At 38.6% G+C, this 20,881-nt stretch overlaps 1 protein-coding gene across 2 annotated transcripts in view; it reads left to right on the forward strand.

The window, feature by feature from the left end:
- The window catches only part of ULK4 (unc-51 like kinase 4), a 780,596-nt gene that overhangs the window by 622,222 nt on the left and 137,493 nt on the right, over positions 1 to 20,881 (forward strand). For both annotated transcript variants that reach the window (XM_011984288.1, XM_011984289.1), the window contains one exon: positions 3,434 to 3,619. In XM_011984288.1, coding sequence (XP_011839678.1) covers positions 3,434 to 3,619 — 186 coding nt within the window. The remainder of the gene's footprint in view (positions 1 to 3,433; positions 3,620 to 20,881) is intronic.

Genomic DNA, 20,881 nt, shown 5'->3' on the forward strand with positions numbered 1-20,881 from the left:
CAGAGGAACCTACGCAGAAGACTGCCTAAAACAGAGAATAACCCAGCATTAAGTGTCACATTGTGGCCATGGTTGACCAGAGACCCTAAAAGAAGAATCTATAACATTCCTAGAGTTCCTGTCATGTACATTTCTAACCATCATAGATACAACACGGAACTGATGTCAGATGATTATGGAGCCCCTTGGTTCTAATTCTTATAAGACAAAGTTCCTCTGCCTTTCTTAGACCAGTTCCTCTGCCTTTCTCTTGTTGCCAGTTCATTAAACATGCAATACCGTAGGACAACAATAGGCTTTTCAAGAATGGTGGTGGAGCAATTGGATACCCAGTGGCAAAACTAAACAACAATAAAATCCTTTACCTAAACCTCATATTTTATATAAAAATTAACCCAAAATTAAGTGAATTAAATGTAAAATATAAAGCTATAAAACCTTTAGAAAAAAATATAGCAGAAAGTCTTCAGGACATGTGTTTTGGCAAAGAGTTTTTTGTACTTGCCACCACAAGCACAGTTGCTAAGAACTAAAACCAGTAATTGGACTTCATCAAAATTAACTTTTTTTTCTCTTCAAAAGACTCAGTAAAATGGATGAAAAGGCAAGCTACAGACTGAGAGAAAATATTTGCAAAACCGTATGAAAGGCGTATCTAGAATATTTAAAGAACTTTCAAATATCAAGAATAAAGAATCAAACATCCAGTTCACAAAGGGCAAAAGTCATGAATAGGTGATAAGATGTTCACTATCAGTTGCCATTAGGGAAATGTGAATTTAAACTACAACGAGATACCACCACCTGTCTATCAGAGTGGCAAAAAAAAAACAAAAAACAAAAAAAAAAACGCTAAGTGCTAGTGGAGATGCTGAGAAATTGGATCTTTTGTACATTGATGCTAGGAATGTAAAATGGTAAAACGCTACAGCTGCCTTAGAAAACAGTTTGACAGTTTCTTAAAGAACTAAATATGAATCTCTCATACAACCCAGCCATTGTACTCTTGGGCATTTATCCCAGAGGAATGAAAGCTGATGTTCACACAAAAACTTGTGCAAATGTTCACAGTAGTTTTATTTGTAATAGCTCCAAATTGGGAACAACTCACATTTTCTTTATGGGTGAGTTAGTTAAACTATGGTACATCTATGTCATGGAATAGTACTCAAAAAGAAATGAACTATTGTTACACAAAAACTTGGATGGATTTTAAAGAAATTATGCTGAGTGAAGAAAACCATATATACAGTGTGATTCCATTTATGTAACATACTTGAAATGACAAAATGGCAAACCGGTTTGTGGTCACCAGTGGTTCAGGATGGAGGAGAGTGAGAGTTGGCTCTTACTATAATGGAATCCTTGTGATGGAACTCTTCTTTATCTTGGTGGTGGTGGTTGTCACCAAATCTACACGTGTGGTTAAGTTGCCCAGAGCTAAATACAGTGTGTACAAACACACATATGCACACACATGTAAAATTAGTAAAATCAGAATAAGGTTGATGGCTAATGTCCGAGCTGTGATACTGTGCCATAGTTACTATACAAGATGTTTCCACTGGGGAAACTGGGTGAAGTATATATGGAATCTCTCTGTATTGGTTCTTACAACTGCATGTGAACCTACAAATATCTCAAAATAAAAGTTTAATTCACATGCAAAAGAATAAAATTGGACCTCTACTTACACCATATATAAAAATTAACTCAAAAGGCATCAAAGACCTCAATGTAAAAAGCTAAAGCTATAAAGCTCTTAAAAGAAAACTTGGGCATGATTGGGTGTGGTGGCTCTTGCCTGTACTCTCAGTACTTTGGGGAAGACAAGGCAGGAGGATTGCTTGAGCCCAGGAGTTCAAGACTAGCCTTGGCAACATGGTGAGACCTGTCTCTACACAAAATTTAAAAATTAGCCAGGTGTGACAGTGTACCACTGTGGTCCCAGCTACTCAGGAGGCTGAGGTGGGAGGATTGCTTGAAGCCAGGAGGTTGAGGCTGCAGTAAGCTATGTTTGTACCACTGCACTCCAGCCTGGGTGACAGAGAGAGATGCTGTCTCCCAAAAAACAAAAATAAAAGAAAACATTCTTAGATATATGTCACTGAAATCATACATATACCCAAGTATTAAAAAAACTGTTGTTAGAGTTTTCAAAATTAAAAATATTTTTTACTTCAACGGACAATATCAAGAAAGTGAAAAGACAACTTGCAGAAAGGAAAAAAAACTTTTAAATTACATGTTTGTTAAGGAACTTGTATTTAAAATATATAAAGAACTCTTAGAACTCAACTGTATAAAGACGAATGACCTATTTTTAAAATGGGCAAAGGGTCTGCACAGACATTTCTCTGAAGATACACAAATGGCCAATCAGCACATGAAAAGGTACCCCTCATCATTAGCCGTCAGGGAAGTACGACGGAAAACCACAATGAATTACCCCTGCAGACCTACTAGGATAACTCTAACTGAAAAGACAGATAATAACAAGTGTTAGTGAAAATGGAATTTTCATACATTGCTGGTACAAGTGGCAGCTTTGGAAAACAGTCTGGCAGTTCTTCAAAAGGTTAAATATAGAGTTACTATGAAGCGGGTCAATGGGTACAGTTACAATTAAATAGGAGTTCGGGTCTAGCGTTTCACTGCACTATAGTTAATAATAATGTAATGTATATTTCAAAATAGCTGGAAGAGAGGATTTTGAATGTTCTCACCACAAAAAAAGGATATATGTATGAGGTAAAGGATATGTTAATTACCATAATTTGATTATTATACATTGTATATGTGTATTGAAACCTCACACTGTACCCCATAAAAATGTATAATTATGTGCCAATAAAAATAAAATAATAAAAAAACTTTTTTAAAAAGAAGAATCTATGACCTTCTGATTTTGTGCTGTTAGTTTTGTTTGAGCAACTATATGCACTTTGAAAAAGATGTATTTTAAAAAGTATTTGGGCTGGGCGCAGTGGTTCATGCCTGAAATCCCAGCACTCTGGGAGTCTAAGGAAGGAGAATTCCTTGAACCCAGGAGTTCAAAACTAGCCTGGGCAACATAGGGAGACTATATTTCTACCCAAAAAAAAAAAAAAAAAATGAGCTGGGCAAGATGGTGGTGTATGCTTTTGTTCCCAGCTACTCAGGAGACTGAGGCAGGAGGATCACTTGAGCCCAGGAGGTTGAGGCTAGAGAGAGGTGTGATCATACCACTGCACTCCAACCTGGGCAACAGAGTGAGACCCTGTCTCAAAAAAAAAAAAAAGAAAAAGAAAAAGAAAAGAAGAGAAAGAAAAGTAAAAAGTATTCAGCAGACTACTCAGGCTGACACCCCCATCAAGCCAAATTTTACTGTGTTTTTTTGAGTACTAATACCATCTTCAACAAAATTTAAATGGTCTTATTTGTTAATTTTCAGCTTCCTAATGAAGATCCTGAGATTTTCGACATTTCATCCAAGTGCCTGTCTATACTGGTTCAGCTGTATGGAGGGGAAAACCCAGACAGCCTCTCTCCTGAAAATGTGGAAATTTTTGCTCATTTGCTGACATCCAAGGAGGACCCAAAGGAACAGAAGCTTCTGTTAAGGATTCTCAGAAGAATGGTGAGTTTACATAGAAACTGGGGACACTGGGTGGCTTTGCTGGCAGCCACAAGGGCAGTGAATAGCCATTTCTTGTACCTAATTTCAGATTTCCAGAAAATTTGCAAGAGTGGTAAAGAACTCCGGTCACCTTTCTTCTTAATCACCTGTTGTTGACATTTGTCATATACTGTTCATCTGCATATATACATATTTTTTCTGAACCATTTGGGAGTAAGTTAGAGACATTGTGCCTCGCACCTCTTAACATCTAAGTATGTATTTCCTAAAATAAAATTGATATTCTGTTACTTAAGTAATCAAAATCAGGAAATTTAACACTGATAAAATTCCTTTACCAGTCTTCTGTCCATATTCTAGTTGAGTCAGCTGTCTCAGTAACTTTCATAGCTTTTTTCTGGTATAGGATACAGTCCAGGATTATGTATTTTGGTAGATATGTGTCTTTAATCTGGAATAGTCTTTCAGTCTTTGTCTTTCATGATATTTTTGAAGATTATAGGCCAGGTTTTGTTGGGTTTTTCCCCCGCTCAGAGGCCTTGGGGGTCAGCGTGGCCTCCTCCCCCGGAACGAAGCGCTGGAAGGGGCTTGAGTGAGCATGCAGTCCTATTCTCTTTTCATGTATTTATTTTTATTTTTTATTTTTTGAGACAGAGCCTAGCTCTGTTGCCCAGGCTGGAGTGCAGTGGCATGATCTTGGCTCACTGCAACTGACTAGAGCCCAGGCATTCTACATCTCTGTTGAGGCTGTGCGTCTGAGGGGTCTTCAGTTACCAGCCTCTCCTTAGAAGTGTCTCTGCTTTTCTTCCCACCTGGCCACCAACTGCCCTCTCCTGGGCCCACCTTGTGCATGGCAGCAGCGTCTTCATCAGCTCTTGTTGTCTGGCCTGGTCGGAGGGTACATTTGGCCACCTGTGTAGACCAGGTATTTTGTAGCATCTCCCTGAGTTTGGGTCTGTTTGATGTGTCTTCACGATTCGATTTGTGAGTACTCTAGAAGTAAATTGGTCCTTCTCAATCTATCACATCCAGAGGCTCTTGGTGGCTGTTTGCCCCTTACTGGTGATATTAATTTTGATCACTTGGTTTAATCACTGTGTAGTTAGTTATTATTATTTTGTAGTAGTTGCAAAATGGATGTTTTCTCATCCCCAGCATTTATAATTCCCAGCATTCCACTGTAAGGAAAAACTTTCCCTTCTGCTTCACTTATTTTATTTAAAAATGCATATAGAGCTGATGTCTATTTGAAAGTACTTTTGAAAACCTATTCTCTTTCTACAGTAAATCTTTCTCTGCTGATTTTGAAGGCCACTATTTACAGTAGCTAGTGTTGAAGTTAATAAAGGATGGGAGTTCTGTTCACCTGTCATCTTCTGGTTTGTCAGTCTGTGTTCACTTCTAGATCCTAGTACCTTGAGGTGTCCTTTGGCAGGTGGAAGCTGTGGATGTTCCAGAGAGTTGTACTCAAAATGACTTGCACCAATTTGATAAGTAGACAGTTGCGAGTGACCCAGCTGAACCTGCATGACAGGTGATGGGTGACAGAATTAGAAGGGAGATAAGGAGATTGACTCCCTCACTGCTGTATTGTGCTGCTGTGTGGATGTGACTCCCCTCAACCCCAAAACAAGACTTACTAATCTGAGCAGAGTCATTACCTGAGTTGCAGGATTATGATGGTCTAGTCCAGTTCCCCAAGTGTGGGATGAATACTTCTGAGGAGAGTAGGTTTTGGAGACGGTGCACCAGCCTAGCACTAGATGATGTGGAATCACGTAGTGAGGCAGTTATTTCATTTCCATTTTCTATTGGTCTTTCTGGTTATTCAAGGCAAAAGCCTCAGTTTGTTGTTGTGTCTTTAACACCTCTCTAATCCTTCAGCATTTCCCTTTTAACAGAGCTGGCCTCTCAAGCTCTCATCTTTTACAGTGGAGATGTTTCTTTTAAAAATTATTTAAAGAAAAAAGGTGAGTCAATCTGAAGACAAGTACTAGAGAATATAATAATACAAGTGATCTGTAGATATGGCAAAAGTGTGAATTTGGTAGAAAATGTCAAAAACTTGGAAAATATTGGTCTGATATCTGATATGGTTAAATTTTGTAGGGATCTATAGTCTCTTTGAAATTCAGGACCAGATTTTTTTTTTTTTTTTGAAACTTAGAATTTTCACATCTTTTTGGCATGGTTCTTATACTGTATATTATATGATGCCCATAGGAGGCACTCAGGCAATGCCACCATAAGCACAGTAATATTTCTGTGGCAAAATGTATGAATATTTACACCAGGTAGAGGTAAATTAAGACCAAACATGGGCTCTTGTGAGTTCAGGTCAGGTTTTGCTACCATATGTGTTTTTGAACAATATGAAATATGTGTTTTGAACGTATGAAAAAAGGTTTGGATTTTCAGAGCTCTCTAGATTTTAGAATTGCAGATATTATGTAAGTAAGTTATGTTATTTACTAAAACACTGATCAAATTAATCATACAGATTAATTAATAAGACCCCAACTTGTTTGAAATAAACAGATTCTACCGTCTTTTAGTTTGCTTTACTATTTAAAATGGCTTCTTTATAATATCTGACCTTCCTCATAGGGCCAGGTAGATTTTGCTTTGTGGAAGAAAAGTTGAATCCAAGTGATTTTTACCTTTGTATGCAAAAACAAGTTGATCCTGGTGCTGCTCATCTATTTTCTTTTTATTGTGGTAAAATGTATATAGCATAACATGTATCACTTGAATTATTTTTAAGTATGTGGTTCAGTGGCATTAAGCATATTCATATTGTTGTGCAACCATCACTATTATCCATCTCCACAACTTTTTCATCTTCCCAAACTGAAACTCTGTGCCTATTAAATAATAACTTCCCACTCCTCCTTCTCCCAGTGCCTGGTAACCACCATTCTACTTTGTTTCTATGAATTTGACTACTCTAGGTACCTCGTACAAGTGGAATTATACAATATTTGTCCTTTTATGTCTGGCTTGTTTCACTTATTGTAGTGGCTTCAAGGTTTATTCATGACGTAGCACGTGCTAGAATTTCCTCCCTTTTTAGGGCTGACTAATAATCCATTGTTATGTGTATACCACATTTTAAAAATGTATGATCCATTGATGGACATTTGTGTTGTTCCACCTTTTCTGTCCCATTTATTGATTTTTTAAAACTTATCTCTGTTATTATCAGAATTGGCTCATGGATTTTTCAGTGGGTTACAATCCACGGCTGCCCCAGATTTGGCTAATGGAAATGCTTTCGGATGTCTGCTATGTCTTTTGACATTCTCCATCATCTTTTTTTTTTTTTTCTGGAGTGCTTTCAGTCATAATGTGATATTCCAGGCTCATATTGTGTTACTACTCCAGCCTTGGAATCAGGCATTTCTCCAAAGAACTATGGAGCCTTTCTGTGTGGTATTTAGGAAGTAAGATGCAAAAACGTTCTGGATTGGGATTAAAACAACTGTTTGTTTGCTTAGCAACAATAACAAATAGCCTGGACAGTCCCAAGATACTGTTTTCTACCCTCTTCTGGAGGGTATCTGTGAAGGTCACTCTAACTCTTTGATGTCTCTACTTTAGTTTTTCAAGAATGCCCATAATGTTTGCAGGCCTGCCATCTGTGATAAATGCCTCAAAATCTTCTGAAAACCTTCTGATTTACCCTGGGTAAGTCAATGTTGGGTCAAGTCGTATAAAACATATAATCAGAGATTCTTGGGGCCCCAGTCAGCTCAGCTATGGCCTTGAACTTGCCCATCCTGAAGCTCAGTTCTAATTAAATGGAATACAGATGGTCTCCAGTTTACCATGGTTCAAATTAGGATTTCTCAACTTTGCATTGGTGCAAAACTGATGCTCATTTAGCAGAAACTGTATTTCAGGTACCCATACAACCATTCTATTTTTTACTTTCAATATGGTCTTCAATAAATTATATGAGATACTCAATACTGTGTTACAAAATAGGCTTTGTATTAGATGATTTTGCTCAATTGCAGGCTAATGTAAGTGTTCTGAGCACATTTAAGGTACGCTGGGCCATGACGTTTGGCAGGTTAGGTATACTAAATGCATTTTTGACTTACATTATAATGGGTTTATTGGGAAGTAACCCCATCTGTACTGAGGTTAGTACATTTGGAGAGAAATAGCAGCAGGTTACCCAAAGAGGAGTATGATACCACCTGTCTCATACTTCTGGACTGATTTAGTCCTCCTTCCTCTTTGTCCTTCTGTTCTCTGTTTTTAATTCTCTGGCAGCCATTGCTTTATAATTGTTGGCTTACTTTCTGTTCTTATCTTTACATTACGCTTGTTCCCGGGTGGTAATGTGGTCGGTCTTGTTATTTGTTGTATCTCCAGAATGTTACGGTGTCTGACGTGTAAAAGATGTTCATCAGTTGTTGGTTACTACTGTGTGGTAGTCTCTGTGTTAGGATTTTTGGTGGATTAATCTCCTTTAATCTTGACAGCATCCCTGGAGAATAGCTCCAGTGATTGTTCCCAGATCATTCCCATTTTATAGGTTATAACTTAAGGCTTAAGGAGCTTAAGTAATGTTCCCAAGGCCACCAACTAGGGAATGATAGAGCTGGTATCAAGCCCAGGTTGGATTGCCCCAGCCCATTCTCCTTCGAAGTAGCTGGCCCCAGGCTGCTGCTTTGCCAAGGACTGATCTGAATTCCTCAGGCATTTGTCAGGCAGAATTTGACTGAACTTTGATCCAGACAGCACCTGAGAGATTCATTCTTTTATTCATAGAAAAACAAGTAATGGATAGAGTTATGACTGTGTGCAAAGCACTGCACTGGAGATATTGAAACAGACACGATCTTGCTGCTCCCTGCCCTCAGGGATCTCTAGCCAGAGAGACATGGAAGCAACCAGCTTCATTACAAAACAGGATCCAATCAGTGCTACACTGGAGGAGCCAAGAAAGTTCCGCAGGAACAATCATTCTGGGGAGGAAGTTGGCAAGACATGATGTTTAAACTGCGTATGGAAGAATGTGTTGGTATTCTACACACTGAGCAGGAAGAAGCACATCCTGAGCAAAGACCCAGAAATCCATGGAGCCAGATTGGGAAGACATAAGAATGGGCCAGGAAAAGCCAGAGCTTCACTGAACATTAACTTTAGGAGAATTTAGAGTTTAGACATTGTTGATGGAATTAAGAAATTCTGGTCTCTGAAAGAAAAGGCTGCTGGCAGCATCTTAATTGAATTAGTTTTCCTTACTGTGGCATAAAACTTTACCATAGTAGCTGTCACAGAATAGGTATTTAGCATTTACTGAGCTGAATAAGGAATGTTCATAAAATACAGCGTTTTTGTTATTGGCAGTTCATTTTTGGTCTTCAGTCCATATTGGGAGCTCGTGTTAGTACTTTGTAGACACACCTAGGTCAGACTGAGAAGGACCATAAAAGACATTTAGTTAGTTATCCCATAGTCTGAAGCTTCAGTCTTCTCCACAGTAGCCCTGCCAAGTTTCTGAAGACTGCATGAGATTGGATATGCATATGGATAGAGGACAGGAACTTGAGTGATATAAGGAACACATGCAAAAATTTCCTGTGACTCTGGGGAAACCCAACTCTCAGGCTCGGCTCACTGGAGCAGAAGAATCAGATTCCATAGAGATACAGAGCCATTCTAGATTTATTACCTGGTGCCAGTAATTGGATTAAGGAGGCCTGACAAATGCATTTTCTTGACCATAAGAAGTTAGGGAGGAAAAGACAAGTTCCCTGAGGACCTAGCCAGAGGATATTCATTAAGTACCCACTCCCACCAGGAGCACATCTAAAAAGAAGAGTATTCTAAGCTGATGGGGTCATCTCTTTTAAAACCCTGATGGAAGAGTGGCCTCCTGTGCCCAAAGCTGAGCGAGTCTGGATGGATTCAGAGGGCAAGCCCAAGATACGTTTGACTCCATAATTTACAGGTAATGAGCATGTCAGTGACTGGTAAACCATGGTTGTTAGAGAATCATATTGGGGAATCATGTGGCAGATCCCTCCCTGTGAATCACAGCAAGGGTCCTGGATTCTTGACTTTTCTGTTTAAAGTCCCAATCTTGTGACAGTCACTTTCTAAAACTACAATTTTCACTAACAAATTAAAGAAATAGAATGTTTAATTTCTGCTAATAGAGATGGGATGTGTTTTGCCTCTAGGGTGCTCTTTCTTATTTAGTCTGTATTTAGAACATCCGGAGAATGTTGAAGAAACCTAACGATTTAATTATCTGCTGTAATTTAAGAGGAAGTTGGGAGGCTTTATAATTATACTTTCTGCTTTAGCTTTAAAAATGTGATGGAAATCCTTCAAGTGTCTCCCAAGTTTACCTTTCCCTTAAACTGGATATCAATGGGAGTTTTCCCAGGGCAATGATTGTAGATTAGCTACTTGTCTCTTAATTAAAGCTAGCTTACTCCAACACTCAAAATATTGACTACACATGAACCACCACAAATTTGTTCTGTGCCTAAAATTGGCTTAAATATATGCTATCAACTACTCTCTGAAAGCAGAAAAATAGTCCATGGGAGGGTAACTATAATATGCTGATGTTACTAACTCCCTGTTGCCTTCTCACCCATCTACCTGGTGCAGCAGAGGTGGAAGGAGTGTGATTTGCAATAACTCTCTGAAGATGAATAGTATTAAGGATTTGTTACAAATACCTGTTCCATGAAGAATCTTTATCCTGTGGTCTTCAGAAAGTCTTGCTGTGCTCACTATCATTTTCCTTCTGAATTCTCATATAGGTCACCGGCCCCTCTCATTCCACGTGAGAACACGCATGTTATGATGCTGAAAATGAGTGTAATATAGCATTTCTTTATGTATAGAGTCATTACATTTTTAAAGAGACCAGATGAGGAAACTAGGAATTCTGCAGCCATTCTTTTAATATTTTAGCACCAGGTTGGGCTGTAGAATTTAGAATCAGAAGAGGCACTGTTTCTCCTAGAAAAGTAAAGAAATATTCCTTGAGATATAATAAAAAGGTGAAATTATACCTCTCTCCCTCCTTTTTTCTTGTGGTTAAGACCTTCTATTCTTGACTTGTATTCTTAAAGGAGAAAAGAATGGGGATTGATGTAAAACCAGTAAAATTTCTAAGAGAAACACTATGCACCCAAATGAGTTAAACATAAATTTAATCAATTTTATGAAATATGGTTTTTAAGAAGATTTCCTAAAACCCTGAGAGGATGCTCTTAAGCGTTTCTGAAAGAGATCTTTTATTGAATCCATACACACCCATTTGCAGTTCCACTGGAGAGGCATTCTCTGCCACTGATTGCCATAGGGTTTGCAAGTTAATTTGGGAACTCTTTGAATGATTTTGTTGTATCTTTCCAACAAAGAAAAGAAACATGGATGGCACTGGATGATATTATGTTAAATGAAATAAGCCAGGCACAGAAAGATAAACACCGCATGTTTTCACTCATATGTGGAAGCCAAAAAAAGTTGCTCTCATAGAAGTAAAAAGTAAAACAGAGGATTCTAGAGGCCGGGAAGGGAAGGGAAGGGGGATGGGAGGAAGGATAGGGAGAGATTTGTTAAAGGATACAAAATTACAGCTAAATAAGAGGAATAAGTCCTAGCACTCTATACCATTGTAGGATGACTATAGTTAATAATAAAACACAGTTTCAAAGAGCTAGAGAAAGATATTGAACATTTTCAACACAAAGAAATGATAAATGTTTTAAATGATAGATATCCTAATTACCTTGATCTGACCACTATACATTATATGTATTGAAACATCACTGTGTACCTCATGAATATGTACACTAATAATTTGCCAATTTTTAAAAAAGTCTATTAAAGAAAAAGAAATATAGTGCCTAAAATTTTTACATAATTCCCTGAAGAGATATTCCTGAGATTTTATGCAAGGCAGATTTAGAAAATGGCTAGTGGAACAGAGTCATTTATAGCCAGTCCTTCTCAGGACTCAGACCTCAGTGTTACTATGATAAAATGATAGTCCACCTCAAGAGCGTTGAGGAAATATATAGATCTTTCCCATAGGTATCGACAAGATCACATGTCACAGGATGTGACAGAGAAAGCTTCCTTAAGATCCATCTGAACATGTCTCATTTCCCCACACATCAGCTCTCTACTTTCCTCCTCACTTGGGTTCTCCTCCTAGTATCTGCAGTTTGATTCCATATAAGGATGTATGATCTAGAACCACTGCAAGAGGCATTGAATAGGAAAAATCAACCAGGTCTGATTGAGTATAGGTCTCTGAGGCAGGGGAATGTGAGCTAAGTGTGGCTCTAGATTCGTGGGCCACAAATTGAACACAAAGGGTCAACAAAAGTTTTAGGTGGTTCTGGGTTCTCTGGTTTGGCCGTGGTTCCAATTCTGCCTCTGTTCTTATACTCAAGTGATTCAAACATTTGTTTCCTGCCTGACTTTTGAGAAAACTGGAGTCTGTGGACCCCACTTCATGGGAATTCCTAATCCAAATACCTGGAATATAATTAGTACCTTCAGTAGAGGTAGAGAAAAACCCATTTAATATGGTAAGTTTAATTTTACACATGTTCAGTTAAAAATAACAAATAATACCTTGAAAAAGTGATCCGGTGTTTGAAAATTAGGGTGGATGAATATGAAAGGCCACAAAATGAAATGCAAAATTAGATTCTAGTTGTAAAAAAAAGGAATATGTATATAAGAGTTATCAATATTGAGATAATATCTAAATCCATAAGAGTGGAGTCATTAATTCGTTCAGCAGTAGTATATTGAGCATCTGTTATGAGCCAAACATGGAAGTGCTGAAGGTATAATACATGAAGAACAAGACAGGCAACCCCTCTGCTCTCATGAAGTTTATGACCTGAATGGCTGAATACAGTATATTTCTTCCCAGAAATAGTATAAAGGATAATAATAAGCATCCAGGGTTGAGATTTGGAAAATATTGTCAGTTAAGGAGGTTGAAAAGTTTCATGTGTGTTTTAAAGATAAAACAATGTGAAAGTCAGCTTAGTGGAATAGACAGAATGTGGCCTAGGAGCCCATAGCCCTGAGTTCCAATCTCAGCTCTTCAGTCAACTACTTGTACTGCCATAGACAAGACACAACCTCTCTAAGTTTCACTACTGACAAAGCAAGCAAGTTGATTGAGATTTGTGTTTTTCCAACTACACATCATGATCCACTGAAAGCAATTTAAAGTTTCACAGTGCAGCATTTGTTATTTAAATAAAAATGAAATAGAACAGAATAACAAATCTTAATGTGTTGTTCATAGGATATTGCTTTGTGAAACTTTTTTTCCCGTTTTCTGCATCTGTTTGCACATGTGGCTGTGTGTACCAAGTTGTGATATGAATTTTCTTTTTAATTTTAGAGACATAATTTCACTCTGTTGCCCAGGCTAGTTGCCTTCCCTTCCTATTTTTTTTTCCAATCTGTCATTTGTAGCGCCTGTGCAGCATAACTTTCCTTTTGTTATGATATCTTTTCTCAAGAGATTCAGGTCCCCTACTCCCTTCCTGTAATCCTAGCACATAAAATTTTTTCCCTGCTCTCTCTATAGCGTCTTGTGCTCTTTCAGATTTCTATTGCCATTGGTGATACTTTTACTCTTCTTTTTATTATAAAAAGTCTCAAAATCCAAGAAAAGATGAAAGAGTCATAGGATGAGCACCTGTGTAATCAAGAATTAAGAATTATCATTTTACCATATTTCTGTTGTGTGTATGTGTTTTCTAACTCTTGTGAAAGTGAAGACATCATGGAACTTGGTCTCTAACCATAATACCATTATCACAACTAAGAAAATTAACAATTTCATATCATTAATATCTACTTAATACTTTTTTTTTTTTTGAATGCAGTGGTGCCCTCATGGGGACTGCAGCCTTGACCTCAGGGGCTCAGTTGATTATCTCACCTCAGCCTTTCAAGTAGCTGGGACTACAGGCATGCACCACTGTGCCCAGCTAATTTTCTTTTTTTAAAGATAAAGGCTGGGTGCAGTGGCTAACACCTGTAATCCCAGCACTTTGGGAGACTGAGGTGGGCAGATCACCTGAGATCAGGAGTTCAAGACCAACCTGGCTAACATGGTGAAACCCCATCTCTACTGAAAATACAAAAAGTAGCCAGGCGTGATGGCGGATGCCTGTACGCCCAGCTACTCAGGAGGCTGAGGCAGGAGAATTGCTTGAACCTGGGAGGCAGAGGTTGCAGTGAGCCGAGATCACGCCACTGCACTCCAGCCTCGGCGACAGAGTGAGACTCTGTCTTGAAAAAAAATATATATATATATAGACAGGCTCTACAGCCATACCACCCAGAATGCACCCGATCTCATCTGATCTCAGAAAAACAGAAATAGGGGTTCGCTATATTGTCCAGGCTGGTCTTGAACTGGGCTCAAGTGATTGCCTGCCTCAGCCTCCCAAAATGCTGGTATTATTAGTTGTCAAAAAATGACTATTATAGTCTTTTGTTTTTAAGCCACATTCCAACCAAGGCTCACATACTGAATTTATTATTGTTTCCTTGTCTCTTTTAATCTAGAAGAATCTTTCTTTTTTTTTTTTTCGTATGAAATTGACTTTTTGAAAAGCCTAAGTCACTTGTCTTATGGAATATCCCATACTCTGGAGAGTAGAATGATTATTTCCTCATGATATTTTGGGTCACAATGTCCCGTTGATAGTGCCCCTTATACTGTATCATATTGAGAAGCATGTGATGTCAGTCATCTCCACTTTTAGTGATGCTAAGTTTAATTGCTTGGTTAAGAGGGCATCTGCCACATGTCTCCACTATGCAGGTGTGTGTTTCCCTTGCAATCACTAAGGCATGCTTGGAGAGATACATTGGAACCGTGTGAATATTCCTATTTCCCACATTGACTTTTTAAAGTAAAGGGTAAAAACTATAAAAAATTGATAATATTTATGAAGCAAAATGGTTAATTTTAATGCCTGAGGGGAAATATTTAAAATGTGGAAAGGACCAATCTACTTTTCTTGGTAACAGATATAATAACTCTCAAAAAGGGAGAAGAGTTGCGGGGAACACTGCTTCCTTCTATGATACTAATTCATTGAGAATCTACCCAGTATAAGTTGTAAGTAAAAAGCTAAGAGTCCCTGGTGCTTTGCGCTCTGCAGTCTCCTGAGAACCAAGGGAAGTGGTGGGAGAAACACAAAAGAAAGCTCACTGTGAGGGACCATTTATTTATTCAACCCCTGAATATTTCCATTTAAAGGGAATTATTATCTGGTTCAAATAATAGTAATTGTAAATTCCTACGGTGTTTTCCTGATGCGTAGTAATCATTTTGACCATCACCAACTTCACTGTGCAGCTTTTGCTGTGCAGAATGCTACAGATTCCTTTGGTAATTTGGGATGTCTAATGTCATGCCCTTAACAAAACCAGTCTCAGAACAATGAGCATTTAAAGCAAGTTAAGTATTAGAATGAACATGTTTGAAAAATACTTCCAGGCCAGGCATGGTGGATCACGCCTGTAATCCCAGCATTTTGGGAGACCGAGGAAGGTGGATCACCTGAGGTCAGGAGTTCGAGACCAACCTGGCCAACATGGTGAAAACCTGTCTCCGCTTAAAATATAAAAATTAGCCAGGAGTGGTGTCAGGCGCCTGTAATCCTAGCTACTCAGGAGGCTGAGGCAGGAGAATCGCTTGAACCAAGGAGGTGGAGGTTGCAGTGACCCGAGATTGCGCCATTGCGCTCCAGCCTGGGCGACAACAGTGAAACTCTGTCTCAGAAAAGAAAAAAAAAAGAAAAAGAAAAATACCGCCTTGTGGTTGTAAACAGCAATGGCAATTTTTTGAGGGACCTTCTGTTATGAATACCTACACTAAATGTTTTTAAATTTCGTTTTTTAAATAATTTAAATAGAATTTTTCTTTAATATATATTAATTGTAAGAAATGAATTCCATCAATTGAAATAAACAATAACTAATATCCACATTATGTTTGTAGGGATATATCTCTTTCCTTAGCAAGACTGTTTCTAGGTAGATACACTATATATAAAGCAAATAACCAGAGTTTGGTATCAGGTTTTAAATAATCACAGAAAAATATAAGGAGAATAGTTCAGTTGATAATTACAATATGTATCCAAGAGAATATTTTAAGTTCAAGCTGTGAGATGAGTTGAATTGAATCATATCATGTAAAGTATGACTCTTGTTTTTTTGTAAACTAGTATCTTGAATTCAGTCAACAGAACTACTCCAAGGTTTAGGTATATTATTTGATAACACAGGAGTTCCTTTTTGTTCCAGAATAAGTGATAATGGAAAACTAACCACTTAATGTAGATTCATTTAAACTGGCAATCTAACAATTACGGCACATAATGACAAAAGGTTTCATTGGGATTTAATCTCAAAATATGAAACTAACATTTATCAAAGTGAATTTGATTTGTCTTTTAACAATGTTATGAAGTCATTCTAATGAGTTATTCAGCATTTTTCAGTACCACACAGAAAAAGTCCTCAGTAAGACAGAGTGACCACTCACTCAACAAGTAAATATTGTTTTACTTGTTGACTGCTCTGTGGCACCCACAGTTCTCAATGTTGGGGATACAGCAGGGAACAAGACAGACAGAAAACCCTGCTCTAATGGAGCTTGCTAAGAGAGTGACATGATAGCCACATTTATTAAGTAAACTATGTCATATTTTATGTAGGGAAAGCACTAAGAAGAAAAATAACGAGAGAAAGGAAAATAGGAAAGACAGCAGGCTATTTGCAGCTTTTAGATAATGTGACTAGGGAAGGCCTCCCTGAGATGACATCTGAGTAAAGACTGAAAGAAGTAGAGAAAGCAGCCAGGGAGTGTTTGGAGCAGGGGAATAGCAAGTGCTAAGGCCGCAAGGCAGGTATATCCCTGGTATGTTCTAGGGACTGTAAGGAAGCCCCTGTGTCCAGAGCAAACTGAGCAAGAAGGAGACACATAGGATGTGAGGGAGACAACAGGGAAGGGTGTCGTGGAGGAAAGAGGTTACAAAGGCCCTGTAAACCCTTGTAAACACTGGCCTTTATCTTCAGTGAAGTGGAAGCCTTTGGAGGGTTTTGAGCTGAAGGGATAGACAGTCTGGCTGCTGCATTGAGAGTAGTCATCGAAGAGGGTGAAGGATAAGAGATAAATGTCAGGAGGCTGCTATATCGGGAGAGTCCTGATCATGACTTGGAGGGAGTAAAAAGTGGTTATATTTTGGATATATCTTGAAAGCAGAACCAATAGAATTTGCTGACATATTAGTTGGAGACTAGGAAAGAAATACTGAAAGATGATTCCAATTTTGGCCTAAGACAAAACTGAGATGGCTAAAACTGTAGGAGGAGCTGATTTGAGGGCAGAGAGAAAACCAGGAGCTCAGTTGAACATTTTACATTTAAGATGCCTGTTGGACATCCATCTGGAAATGGCAAGCTGGCAGTTGGCTCTTCAGGCCTGGAATTCCAACAGAGGGAGGTCTGGACTTGAACAGAATGGTATCGGAATGTGGAATGCTTGAATGTAGATTCCGGAGGTTGCCAGTTAATGGTAATGACCAGGTACAGGTTAAAACAAGGGGAGTGAATCAAATGTTGGAGGAGGACAATATCACTGGAGGGAAAGCCAAAGAAATGAGTAGTTTTGGAAGGACCCTCTCTGTAGACTTTGAAATGACCAAGCGCTTGATAAAGGTGGTGTTGAAGACACTGACAGTGAGCTGGGGAATGGGAGTGTGAGCGACCTGATAATCCACAGATAACTGCCACAGGTAAGAGTAGAAGGTGTTCTCTGGTGACGTAAGATTTAAAGCTGGGGGAAGAGGGTCAGGGGATGCATGGAAGAGGGGTGGAGAATGACCAGGAAGCTTCTGTGAGAACCAAGGAGGTTTCTCCGGGCCCAGCAGCTCAGGAGTATGAAAGACACATGTAAGAGGAGCCTGTCACGAGGGAAAAGCCCAGTTTCAGTTACAGCAAAAAAAGTGAAAGGCGCATCCTAGGAATAGACTGAGGATAAAGGAGGTCTTGCTGGTGCCTCTGTCCAAAAGGCATAGTGAGTAGAAGGGATTCAAGAGGAGGGGTGAAGATGAGAATCAGAATATAGAATATACAGAGCCTCATAGAGATGAGAGCCCAGGGGAATAAGGCTGACCTGGGGGGCCTGGGCTTTACATGGCGACCTACATAAACTTGGACACAATGAGGAATGAGATTGACCTTGACTGTCCCAGGCCAACTGGATGGGTGAGGCTGTGAGTGAGCCTTGCTGGAGCCTGAATAGTTCTGGGACAACTCCTGACTCCAGCCAGGACAGAGGTGACCCCCACCCAGAAGGCCTGTGTTCCCTATGTCCCTGCCCCTGGGAATCAGCAGAGATGTAGTCTTACTCTGAGGGTATGGTAAGAAGGCCTATAGATGGATCTTTTTGCTCCATCACTTGGGGCTTTACCAGTGATTCTAAACTTCCTTGTATATCATCTTTTACATTATCAAAATTGCATAATGGCATGTTATAACATTCTTCATACTTAACCTTTCCAGCCCCATCATAAAAATGAGTCTCTTATTGTAAAACTATGTAAGATCTTCCTCAGTTTTCCCTTGCTGTTCAAACTAGCATTCCGTTTTGAATTGCCTATCTTTTGAATTGTCTTGTCTTCACCCTTGAAGAGATTTTTCTCTTCTCCAACTGTTAATCATCTAGTTTTATGTTTATCTGTCAGACCCTCACTCATCAAAGACTTTGGTGTAATTCTTCTATCATCACTGGCACTGATTTTATGAAATCTCACATCTTTTGCAAGATTTTAATTTTTTTCTTCACTTTGGTATGTGACCACGTGAGAGCCAACTACTCATCAATTTATCAGTGCACTTGTTTATGCCCCTAAAGACTTGGGCTTCCCTAATCAATCAGACTTCCTGGGAACTAAGGAATTGAAAATAAATATGTAATACGTATCCTCTGCCACTCTCACTACCCATTTAGCATAGCAAACCTATGATCCCACATGCATACATAGTTTCTATTTAAGAATTTGCCTTTAAAATCAAGTATCATAGCAAATGACCTTTTTGATCTGTGTCAGTGCTCACTTTGATTTTTTAAAAATATTTTTGGCTTCTAGTGGTGATGAGTAAGGTTGAGCTAAACCACATGGTCTCCTTCCAGTATTTCTGCTCAGAACATTTAGGAGATGGCTGGGCAAGGGTTGGTGCCCCACACATATGTCACAGATCAGGTCTCATTGGCATTTTAGACAGTTGTGCCAGACTTTCTAGACTGTTATCCCAGTGATGGCCATGAAATTGTTATTGAGGCTTGTTTAACGTTTTCTGTTTCAGGGATTAGTCTTTTCCAACACCATTGTTAAAGGAAATGTTTTGAAAGTGTTCCTGAGAATTATTTCTCATGGCATCTTGATTTCCTTTTTCAGTTGAAAGCATGCTGCTATCATGACCCTCCTTGAAGCAAGTAATGATTAGGTCTCTCATTTCAAATTATTCTGCTTCCATTTCCAATGTATACATATAACATTTTTATCCATTCTCCAAAGAAAGTTTCAGAGTTCCATACAGTACATATATTTTTTAGGATACTGAACACTTTTTTTTTCTTGTTTCACTTTTTTTAAAAAATAAATACTTTAAGTTCTGGGATACATGTACAGAATGTGCAGGTTTATTACATAGGTATACATGTGCCATGGTGGTTTGTTGTACCCATCAACTCGTCATCTACATTAGGTATTTCTCCTAATGCCAGCCCTCCCCTTGCCTCCCATCCCTCCACAGGCCCTGGTGTGTGGTATTCCCCTCCCTGTGCCCGTATGCTCTCATTGTTCAACTCCCACTTATGAGTGAGAACATGTGGTGTTTGGTTTTCTGTTCCTGCGTTAGTTTGCTGAGAATGATGGTTTCCAGCTTCGTTCATGTCCCCGCAAAGGACTTGAACTCATTCTTTTTATGGCTACATAGTATTCCATGGTGTAAATGTGCCACATTTTCTTTATCCAGTCTATCATTGATGGGCATTTGGGTTGGTTCCAAGTCTTTGCTATTGTGAATAGTGGTGCAATAAACAATAAACATATGTGTGCATGTGTCTTTATAGTAGAATGATTTATGATCCTTTGGGTATATACCCAGTAAAGGGATTGCTGGGTCAAATGGTATTTCTAGTTCCAGATCCTTGAGGAATTACCACACTGTCTTCCACAATGGTTGAACTAATTTACACTCCCACCAACAGTGTAAAAATGTTCCTATTTCTCCACATCTTCTCCAGCATCTGTTGTTTTCTGACTTTTTAATGATCGCCATTCTAACTGGCACAAGATGGTATCTCATTGTGGTTTTAATTTGCATTTCTCTAATGACCAGAGATGATGAGCTTTTTTTCACATGTTTGTTGGCCACATAGATGTCTTCATTTGAAAAGTGTCTGTTCATATCCTTCGCCCATTTTTTGATAGGGTTGTTTGTTTTTTTCTTGTAAATTTGTTTAAGTTCCTTGTAGATTCTGGATATCAGCCCTTTATCAGATGGATAGATTGCAAAAATTTTCTCCCATTCTGTAGGCTGCCTGTTCACTCTGATGCTAGTTTCTTTGCCAATGCAGAAGCTCTTTAGTTTAATTAGATCCCATTTGTCAATTTTGGCTTTTGTTGCTATTGCTTTTCATGTTTTACTCATGAAGTCTTTGCCCATGCCTATGTCCTGAACGGTATTGGCTAGGTTTTCTTCTAGGGTTTTTATGGGTTTAGGTCTCACATTTAAATATTTAATTCATCATGAGTTAATTTTTGTATAATGTGTAGGGAAAGGGTACAGTTTCAGTTTTCTGCATATGATGGCTAGCCAGTTTTCCCAGCACCATTTATTAAATAGGGAATCCTTTGCCCATTTCTGGTTTTTGTCAGATTTGTCAAAGATCCGATGGTTGTAGATGTGTGGTGTTAGTTCTGTGGCCTCTGTTCTATTCCATTGGTGTATATATCTGTTTTGGTACCAGTATCATGCTGTTTTGGTTACTGTAGCCTTGTATAGTTTGAAGTCAGGTAGTGTGATGCCTCCAGCTTTGTTCTTTTTGCTTAGGATTGTCTTGGCTATACAGACTCTTTTTTGGTTCCATATGAATTTTAAAGTAGTTTTTTCTAATTCTGTGAAGAAAGTTAATGGTAATTTGATGGGAAT

This window comes from Mandrillus leucophaeus, unplaced genomic scaffold, assembly GCF_000951045.1.
Source record: "Mandrillus leucophaeus isolate KB7577 unplaced genomic scaffold, Mleu.le_1.0 Scaffold265, whole genome shotgun sequence".
Lineage (NCBI taxonomy): Eukaryota > Metazoa > Chordata > Mammalia > Primates > Cercopithecidae > Mandrillus > Mandrillus leucophaeus.